The following is a 10512-nucleotide window of genomic DNA, read 5'->3' as shown; positions in this document are numbered from 1 at the left end:
AACCAGCACCTTCAGATCCTTTCTGCAGGGCTGTTCCCCAGACATTCCTCTCCCAATTTATACCTGTGCTTAGCATTACTCTCTGGGGCACAGATCTAGCACTTGGACTTGTTCAATTTTATGCCACTGATGATTGCTCAATGGTTTATCTATCTATCTATATCCCTCTGCAGGGTCTCTTGTCCTTCCAGAGAGTCAACAGCACAACCAGTTTAGAATCCCAGGATTGCTTGGGTTGGAAGGGACCTAAAGACCACCTTGTTCCATCCACCTGCCATAAGCAGGGACACCTCCCACTAGACCAGGCTGCTCTGAGCCCAGTCCTTTTGGATTATCACTCTAGATGATTTTAACATCACTGTTTCTATCTCCAGCCAGCCAGGATGCAAGAGCAAATCATGGCTTGCTGTCAAGGACAGACTGGAAGTCAAGAAAGCAGGAAACACTGGGATGCCTACAGCCTGCCCCTGCCAGACATGTCCTGGGATGCATTCCCTCAGCCTGGCAGCTGGCATTTCCCCTCCAAACACTCAAATCCAGAAGCTGGGCTGCCAGGCACCCTCTCTTCTCTGGCCTGTCCTTCCAGGACAGCAAACCTGCATATGGGACAACACTGATACCTATCTGGGACAGCCTGGAGGTGGCATCACTAAAGAGGTCATGACCCAATGCTATTGTGGGCTTTAGGATAAGTGTATTAGATCAAACAAGAAAGGAAGAGCAACACCTTCACTTGGAAATGATGATGTAGCATCCACAGGTTCTCCTATGCCTCTGATGCTTCACTTGCACACCCCAAGTGAGAAAATGCCTTCTCTGGCTGGTGTCACTGCTAAATTGGAACAAACTAAGGGGAAAGAGAGCCGGAATACCCATACACAGCACCTGCAGGTTTGGTCTCAGCGTTCAGACCACACACCAAACCCAGTGGTGTGTTCCTCAGCTAGAGCAGGCACACTGGGAAGAGCAACCACATTCCTTTACTTTTCCATGCCACTAAATAAATTAAACACAGAGCACTCCATGTGCTTGCTGATCCACAAGAGTGTTTCTGGCTGAGGTGCAGGTCCCGAGCTGGAGCCTCCACCCTGGCACGATGGGATCTGCTGTGGCTCCTCAGCACGTGCTGCTCCCAGGGGCTGACGGCAGCGTCTTGTATGGATTGAGGATCCCCTTGGGGTCCAACATGGCTTTGAACCTCTGCATCAGCATGACAGCCTCTCTGGGCTTGCTGTACTCAATGAACTGCTTCTTCTTGAAGCCCAGTCCGTGCTCTGCGCTGATGCTGCCGCTGCAGCTCGCAGTCCACTCGTACACGAAGGGCTCGATGGCATCCAGCAGGGAATGGCTGTAGGCCTCCGCCGTGATGTTCAAGTGCAAGTTTCCATCTCCTGGAAGAAAACATCGTAGAGGTGGGTCTGGGAGAAAAGCTTGGTGGCCCTGCAATGGATACTCATTCCTGGCTCCTCTGCATACTCGAACAAGGAGGTCTTTGTTAGTCTCCAAACCGTGCCAGAAAGGACAAGCACACTGTCCTACAAACGTCAGCCTCTCTGTGCACAAACAATTCAAACAGGAGCTTTGTTCTCCCATGCTTGCGGAGCAATACTTGGGGAAGGGTCCTGAGCAAAGCTGCTTGCAAACTCCAACTCCTGTGATTTTAAAATCCCCACTGTGCTGCACTCATTACAATCACAGAATCACAGAATCAACCTGGTTGGAAAAGACCTCCAAGACCATCAAGTCCAACCCTACTGTGGTTACTAGACCGTGGCACTAAGTGCCACATCCAGTCTCATCTTGAAAACCTCCAGGGATGGTGAATCCACCACCTCCCTGGGCAGCACATTCCAATGCCTGAGCACTCTCTCTCTACAAAATCTCTTCCTAATACCCAACCTAACCCTCCCCTGGCAGAGCTTGAGTCTGTGCCCTCTTGTCCTGCTGCTGGTTGCCTGGGAGAAGAGACCAACCCCCACCTGACTCCAACCTCCTTTTGGGGAGTTGGAGAGGGTGATAAGGTCTCCCCTGAGCCTCCTCTTCTCCAGGCTGAACAACCCTGTGCCACCAAGGTGACAACGTGGCAAAGGCTTCCCCAGTGGCATTTCACAATGACCATTAGGTTCTAATATGGCTCTTCATCACTTTTTTTCTCCCTATTGTGTTTGTGCAATGCTCTGAATTGCTCTCTGGCACTGTGTCAACAAAGCTGAACAGTTTCTCCTCTTACTGCTGTGTGTGATGGTATTTGATTAAGCACAGAGTCATTGGTGCTCCAAAGACAAAACACACAAAGATAAACACAATTTACTCATCCTCCTCCCTCTGGAACCTCTTCCTGCATCCCACCAAACCCTTACAGCACACAGCTTAATCCTGAACACCACAGGCAGCCTTTGCTGTGCCGTGTGTCTGTTGAATCCTCCCAGATCAAGTGTGCTCAAGAGTGCTCTGTGGGTTTTCCAGTAGCAGAACAGCTCTGCTAAGCCACCGATTTACCTGTTTGTAAAATCAGGCCAGTTTACCCAGCAGGATGACAAATGTACCAGCCTTCCTGTGCATTATCTTTTATCACTCTCTGTCAGATGGTTAATGGCTCCCACAAAACTGACTTCCAGTAGGACTAATCACTTTAAACAAGGAAGTGTGTATCTGCCAAATGTGTCTGAGTACATTAGCCAAATTGATGGCCAAATTGAACAAAGGGCATATTTAAATAGAAAGCACAGAGCAAGAAGATAAAAAGCACCAGTGTCATGGCTGGCTGGCCAGCAACCTGCCATTCATGTATGGACATAGTCTGAAAGCAATGAATACAAACACAACCACCCTGCTGCTCCCTCCTGCTCCTCTGACAGCCCTCAGCTGTGCCTCCCTCATCCAAACCCAACTCCTCACTCCACCAGGAAGCTGCACAGCAACACCTGGAGCACAGAGGGGCACTGACCTCCTCTCAAGCAGCCACACTCACCCAGGTGGCCGTAGCCCACCACATTTTTGGCACTCTGGCCCAGACGAGCCCTCATGTCTGTCACGAGGTCATACAGCTTCCCCACGGGCAGCGAGACGTCGTACTTGAACACGTAGCCATCATGGGTGAGAGCCTCGGTGATCCTCTCCCGCAGGCTCCACAGCGCCTGAGGGGGCAGAGAACACAGAAACCCAAATGCCCCAAGCACCTCTTGGACTCCAAGCTTACACCAAACACCTGAACATTTCCCTATGACAAGCACAGAACCAAGCAGGGAATCCTGACCAAGTCATCTGTGGAAGAGGAAACAATGACTTGCCTTTATCTTCTTATCGTCCGTTGCCACAGTTCCATCAGTGACCAAACCAGAGGTCATGGCCTGTTGCAGGAAGTTGTTCAGTTTTTCTTCATCATGGGTTGAGTTGGAGCCTGAAGTCTCAATTAAAACATAAAAAGGGCTGCCTGAAAATGAGGGAGAACAGAGTAAGTAGATGCTCTAGGGTAGAAACACAGGAATTTACCATAGGTCCTGGAACTTTTCCCAAGCTTGGCACATTTGTTGTGCCCAGACTCTGGCACCAGGCAGAAGAGCAGCTCCAGGGGCAATCTTTTGTTGGGCACTTCACTGACATGCTCCATCCCTCACTGAGCTACCACTTTTCAGAAAAGTAGGAGTTTTGTGAGAACAAGTAGAAGTAAAAAGTCTTATCTTTAAGACAAAAGGTGTTTGGAATGACATATTGGCAATGAAAATTATGAGGGATGCACACACACTCACTGACTTAAAATGAGTTACTGACTTTTAGAAACGAGTTACTTTAAAAACATTTGAAAAGTAGGCTAAAAATCCCCAAGTAGTAAAATGCCTCCTTCTACAGTGTGTGTGTCTCAGGTACCTGTCACTGGGTTGGACAGCTTGAGATGTCTCTCAACCAATTCCATGCACTTCTCATCCATGAACTCATAGGCAGACAGGATCTCGCCCAGCATGGCTCTGCAGGTTGTGAATGTTTCCAGAACCTTAGCAAAACTCTGACATCCTTCAGAGAGAACACAGAGAGGAATCAGGAACAAAAAACAGACCCCCCAAACCCATTGGAGGTTTTTGACAAGAGAAAGTCTCAGTGAGGGCTCTCCACAAACAACTCTGTCCCTGCTGAGGCACACCCAGGAGCAGCTTTTAAGTAGCTGTGCCTGGATGTGGACTCAGCTGTTCCAGACCCTGACCTGCAGACATGACTTCCCAGCCTTGCCTTGTCACCATGGGCACACCAAGTGGCTGCTGGATGGTGGCTGCCTCTCTCTACTGTCACCTCGTTTGGGTACTGTCAGATTGGCCACTCCTCAGGGAGGGACCGTCCTGCCTGCCTCTGTAAGCTCCGGCCCCCGTTCCCTTGCAGAGCCACCTGTCCTTGCAGGGAATTTACCCATTTTCACCACAGATATAAAATACCTGCCCAGGTATTTCAGTCTAGAGCCCTGCACTATTTCCCAGGCTGAGCACTGCCTCCTCCTCTCCATACCTAGTCCCTTCCCAGCCTCAGAATTCAGGTGTGAAATGATTACTGTTGGCTCCTACCTAGGAATGCCACATTCACAGCCTTAGGTTTCTGTGGGCAGAGGATGGAGACAGCAGTGATGACTCCCAGGGTGCCCTCGGAGCCGATGAAGAGCTGTTTCAGGTCGTAGCCTGTGTTATCCTTGCGCAGAGAGCCCAGGCAGTCCAGGCGGGAGCCGTCAGCCAACACCTGTGGGCACAGGGAGGCTCAGGCACAGCACCCACACAGGAATCTGCTACCAGGAACTTGTCTGTGACCAAGCTGGTGGGAAGCTGCCACTAGCCTTGAGCAGGAGACACCAGCTGTGGCCAATTCGCACACTGCTCCTCCATTCCCAGCTCCTCCTCCCGAACTGTTCTCCTTGCAGGAGGACAAGAAGTAACAGCAGATGCAGTCTGCTCTCCTGTTCCTACCAGTGGAGGAGCACATCAGCCATTCTCTGCAGCCCTAGCTCCTGTTACTCAATGGAAACAAGGAGCACTGTCTGAAACAGTGAACACTTCAGCAGAATCAGCTAAGTCCTCCATCAGCTGAGCCTGAAATCAAGACTGAATGTCTCTAGGGTGCGTTATTAAAGGCCGTTTTGTCACTGGAGGGACTGACTTGAGAGACAAAAGCCTCCACAATAAAACCAACCCAGGCTTTTGTTCCATACCCAATTATTTCCCCATTAGGTTTCTGCTTCCTAGGCATGAAATCTTTTAGAACTACTCATCCAGACTTTACACCCAGAGGCACAGGCCTGGAGGGCAGAAGCAACTGAGGAACAGCAAAGGAGAAAGACAGCACCCAAAGGGACCCAAAGCAGGCAACTCTGTGGCTATGGGGGGTGGAACAAGATGAGCTTTAAGGCCTGGGATTCTATTAAAAGCCAAGTGAGCAGCACTAGAGGGGAGCACTGCAGGATGGATTTAGCAGTGTTCCACATACCATCTGCTCCACAGAGGAATCAACCTCCTGCAGGTAACTTGAGAAACCCCAATCACTCCTGACCTTCTTTTCACTTCTCTGGATTACACAACCACTCAATTGGCATCTGTGTCAGCAGACGGAAACTGCAGCAACAGGTGCTACACAGACACTTAATAACCCTGATCAAAAGAGCCCAATGAGGAAAAGGTAAGAGTGGAAGCCTACAGAAGAACTTGTCTGCATGCTGGATAGCTAGGACAGCAGGAAATAAGGACACAGAAGTGTTGGAGCAAGTCCAGAGGAGGACATGAAGCTGATGATAGGACAGGCTGAGAGAATTGGGGCTGTTCAGCCTGGAGAAGAGAAGGTTGTGTGGAGACCTCAGAGCAACCTGCCAGGAGCTGATGGGCCTACAGAGAAGCTGTAGAGGGACTCTGCATCAGGAACTGCAGTGACAGGACAAGGAGCAATGGGTAGAAATTGCAAGGGGGAAATTGAAATTAGATCTTAGGCAGAAGTTTTCCCTGTGAGGGTGGTGAGACACTGGCACAGGTTGCCCAGGGAGGCTGTGGCTGCCCCAACCCTGGCAGTGTTCACAGCCAGGTTGGATGAGCCTTGAGCAACTTGCTCTGGTGGGAGGTGTCCCTGCCCAGGCCAGGAGGTTGGGGCTGGGTGATCTCCAACCCCTTAATAGTCTATGACCTTATAAAATGGTAAGCAGCAGAGGAGTAAGCAGAGAAGGGAGCTGCTAGGCACTGGCCTTACCACTTCCAGGCCCAGCACTGTCCCTCGCAGGGAGCCGTATCTCAGCAGCCGCAAGCCACCGGCGTTGGTGGCCACGTTGCCCCCGATGTGACAGCTGCCCTTGGCTCCCAAGTCCAGGGGCATGATGAACCCCTGCTCCTCTAGGTACTCTGTGAGTCTCTCCAGGACACAGCCAGCCTGGCACACAAGGATTCCTGGAAGAGAAACACCCTGCTATGAGCTGATGGCCAAGGAGCAGCGCCTGCTCAAGAGGCGGGAGAAGTACGAGCAGATGCAACCACCTCTTCCTCCAACACTTCCTGGGGTCCAGTGCAAGCTCCAGGCAATTTTCCTACCCCTCCTCAAGTCTCATGGAGCTTTGCCATTGCCTTAATGTCTAGTCACCCATGACTGTGGACTGGTAAAACAGAGTTACATGAAGTATCTCTGTGCCCATTTGTTCTCTCTTGTCTGAACTGGAATACTCCCACCAGCCTGATCCCTAACTCTCCAAATCCAAACAAACCTCTGGCATGCTTTATAATGCTGCTGGGCTGAACCCTGCTGGTCCTGCTGTTATGCTCCCAGGAAAATGCCTGTTTTAGGGCCCAGTACCTCTCTGCCATACCTACCAGACACCTTGTCAAAGCTGATGATCCTGTTCATGAGGGCAGTGGAGAGGATGATCTCGTCAAAGACTGGAACGCTGCCGCCAACGAGGCCTGTGTTACCCCCCTGAGGGTTCACTGCCAGGTTCCTCTCATGGCAGTACCTGGGAGGACAAAGTTTCCTGAACTTTTATGCATTTCAAGGCCATAATCTAGTCTATCAGAGGAGTTTCACCTCCACACAAACACCTACTGTTGTGGCAATGCTGAACACCCCTTAAAATTAAGCAGTGTTTAGGTTACACTTACATTAAATGGATGCAAAGGGACAGAGTCAGTGATAAAGTGCAACTCCTGCCTCACCTTAACCCAGCACTGAGCAAAGGAACACCTGGGTTTATCCCTGTATGTATCTACACATCTGGCAGGCAATATCTGGCTGTAAATCCCTGTTCACACCACAGTTATCTCTACAGCAGCCTCTGGTAACAGCTTGGCTTCCTTGCAGGGCTCTGACAGACCCTCTGGCAGGGGTTTCAGACATGACTGCCCTTCTCCTCCTCCCCTCAAGAAATGAATGCCCTGTAGGCAACAAAACGTGCACCTGTGCCTCAGCAGCCTCACCCACCACATCCTCCCTGAGCTCACAGCTCTTGCATAAGGCATGGCACAGAGCCCCACAGCACCAGAGTTCCTCCAGAAGCCCTGCCTGCCACTCCTGTGTTTTGAATTCCTGTTTTAAGAGAGCCAGAAGCAGGTTTGGGCAGCTTTTAGCTCTCCAGCCAAACAGTGATCCAGCATGGTGCTTCCCAGCTGGAGCTGTGCTCACCCCAGTGAACCAGGGGACAGGGACAGAACAGACACTCACACTGCCCCATTCTGCCTGAACCTTCTTTACCTTTTCAGCCAGAGCCTCCTGAGTGCTTCAACACTTCTCTGAGTGTTCAACACTCCTCCCCGAGCTATTGTACAATACTTTATTGCAATCATTTATCAGAGTGGAAAAGCCACAAAGAAAACACCCTCAGCAACTCCAAGGCTTAAGGAATTGGTGCCTGAACACCTACAAGTTCCCTTCATGTGCCATATCCTGCCTGACTCCACCCAAGTCTCCTCACCACCAAGGCCAGCAGACAAGTTACCTCTCTCATTACCTGAGAACCTGAGACACCTCTGCCGTGGTCTGTGGCTTCAACACCAGCTGGCTGCAGCCTGCAAGGAAAGCAAGGGACTCTCAAGGCAACCTGTGGCTCTGCAGAGGTCAGAAAGAAACAGGTGGGAATGCATGAGGTGGGGATTAAGAGTGCTCCCCCCACCAGGAGGCATTTTAACCACTTTCAACCCAATCACTACGTTTCCCTTCAAGCCCTGGAAAAACCTGGCTTGGATACATAGACTTGTTTGCCAGTGGAGGCAATGGGGAAGAGTTTATTGCTTGTGAAATCTCTGAGAGAAGCAACAGGGAATTCACAGCATTTATTTTAGAATCTTAGAATCACAGACTGGTTTGTGTAGGAAGGACCTTAAAGCTCATCCAACTCCACCCCTGCCATGGGCAGGGACACCTTCCACCAGCCCAGGGTGCTCCAAGCCCCATCCAACCTGGCCTGGAACACTCCCAGGGATGGAGCAGCCACAGCTTCTTTGGACAACCTGTGCTAGTGCCTCAGCACCTCACAGGGAGGAACTCCTCCCCAATATCCCATCTAGCCCTGCCCTCTGGCACTGGGAAGCCACTCCCTATGACCTGCCCAACCAAAAAGTCTCTCTCCCTCCCTTTTATAAGCCCTCAAGGCACTGGAAGGCTGCAATGAGGTTTCCCTGGAGCCCTCTGAGGTCTCCCCAGAGCCTTCAAAGCATCTTCTTTGGTTCTTGAGGTTCAGTCAAAACTGTTAACTGAATCAATTTGTTTCAGGAAAAAATAATCAGTAAGGGTTAACAGCCCCTAAGAGTACTTAGGATTTTTTAAATTAAAGCCTTAAAGATTGCCAGATATTTAGCATTGCCTAAAGGAGTATTCTTTATGAGAAAAACTCAGTTTGGAGGGGCAGCACCTACCTCTGCTCGCTGTGAGCTGGGACAGGACACAGGGAACAGCTGGAGCTGTGCAGGGGAGGGTTAGGCTGGATCTTAGGCAAAGGTTCTTCCCCCAGAGGGTTAACCTTGAAATAGGGAACTGTGCTCTTATATGATGACTAAACCAAGGTGTAGAGGGCATGGTTACTGGGTTAGAAATGGGAACTGTGTGTTTTAGATATGACTAAAAGAAGGTATGTAGGACGTGGTCACTGGGCAGGCTAATGATGGCAGGGAAATGATTAGCCCATGTGTATGGAAATATTGAACATGTATGATTTGTGTGTTTAACAGACAGACTGGAGTATTTGGAGCTAGGGATGCACCTTGGTGCAACAACTAATGTCTGTGCTCAACACTGTATTGGAATGAAGGAGTTGCAATCTTGATTGTGGTGACAAGTGGTTGGGCACTGGAACAGGTTTAGGTTGGATATCAGGACAAGGTTCTTCCCCCAGAGGTGTTTGGGCACTGAACAGCTCCCCAGGGCAGTGGTCACAGCCCCAAGGTTGACAGAGCTCCAGAAGTGTTTGGCCAATGCTCTCAGGTACAGGGTGGATTGCTGGGGTGTCCTGGGCAGAGCAGGAGTTGGACTGATGAGCCTTTGTGGGTCCCTTTCAACTCTGGATATTCTGTGGACTCTGACAGGACCAGGAGCAATGGGTATAAACTGAAAGAGGGAAACTTAGATATTAGAAAGAAGCTTTTTCCCTGTGAGGGTGGTGAGACACTGGCCCAGGCTGCCCAGGGAGGCTGTGGCTGCCCCAACCCTGGCAGTGTTCACAGCCAGGTTGGATGAGCCTTGAGCAACCTGCTCTGATGGGAGGTGTCCCTGCCCAGGGCAGGGGGTTGGGACCGGATGATCTCTAAGCTCCATTCCAACCCCTTTAACACAGTTATCCTGGAAATCACTTCCACAAACATAAAGGTGCCTGGGAAAATCAGGGCGAATTTATGAGCTGATAAGGATGACTGCATTACCTCTGAGGTTTATTCCAACCCCTTAACACACTACGATCCCGCGGGTCGGGCTAATACTCCACGGCTGTAAAGCCCTACCCTGTCATCAACAAAGCTGAAACACACCCTTCAGATTAAGCTTTCACCCCCACAACCCCTCCCACTTACCTCTCACCGACTTCAACCAATCCACATTAAACGCCTTCACCTCCTCCTCGCCGCTCACCACCCTGCCGGGCATCACCCCCTCAAAAAACTCCACATCCCCCTCCCTCAGCCGTCCGAACGGCAACCTCCTCACTGCATAGCGCTCCTTGGTCAGCACCACCTCCTGCGCTGCGCTCCCCAAACCCCTCACGGCTGCTCCCACAACTCTCCTCAGCCCTGACGACACAACGCGCAGCGGAGACGCCATGACACCCCTGGGGAGGGGGAACCGGAAGTGACGTCATAACACAGCGACCCTCTAGAGCTCATCCCACGCAATGTAAATACCGCGGGGAGGATTATCCCAGGTTATCCCGGGTGGAATCGCGTGTTATCCAGGAGGGAATGGCGTGTGGATGCAGCGCTCAGGGCGCTGCGCATCTCACCCTCCGCCGCTAGGGGGTGATGCCGTCCCCTGGCGGCCGGAGGTTGTAACAGCACTTTGTCCTCACACGAGTTCCCCGCCCCAAAAACC

At 51.1% G+C, this 10512-nt stretch overlaps 1 protein-coding gene across 1 annotated transcript; it reads right to left on the bottom strand.

Annotated features, from left to right (window-relative positions):
* Window positions 1-1116: 1116 nt before the first annotated feature.
* Window positions 1117-10245, bottom strand: D2HGDH (D-2-hydroxyglutarate dehydrogenase). The gene is made up of 9 exons (XM_009072725.1): window positions 9999-10245; window positions 7949-8006; window positions 6819-6958; window positions 6208-6401; window positions 4551-4719; window positions 3868-4011; window positions 3291-3433; window positions 2972-3137; window positions 1117-1391 (listed from the first exon to the last, which is right to left on the bottom strand). The coding sequence occupies exons 1-9, from the start codon at window positions 10243-10245 to the stop codon at window positions 1117-1119; spliced, it is 1536 nt and encodes a 511-aa protein (XP_009070973.1).
* Between the last annotated feature and the right edge of the window lie 267 nt (window positions 10246-10512).

Source organism: Acanthisitta chloris, unplaced genomic scaffold (genome assembly GCF_000695815.1).
Source record: "Acanthisitta chloris isolate BGI_N310 unplaced genomic scaffold, ASM69581v1 scaffold18764, whole genome shotgun sequence".
NCBI lineage: Eukaryota > Metazoa > Chordata > Aves > Passeriformes > Acanthisittidae > Acanthisitta > Acanthisitta chloris.
This window is presented reverse-complemented; position numbering and strand designations above follow the sequence as displayed.

Coding starts and splice junctions, on each gene's coding strand:
- D2HGDH (XM_009072725.1), bottom strand. CDS start 10,245: ATGGCGTCTCCGCTGCGCGTTGTGTCGTCAGGGCTGAGGAGAGTTGTG. Junction 4,012..4,550: donor TGTGAATGTGGCATTCCTAG/GTAGGAGCCAAC, acceptor TTCTCTCTGAAG/GATGTCAGAGTTTTGCTAAG. Junction 1,392..2,971: donor GGTGGGCTACGGCCACCTGG/GTGAGTGTGGCT, acceptor GTTTTCTTCCAG/GAGATGGAAACTTGCACTTG.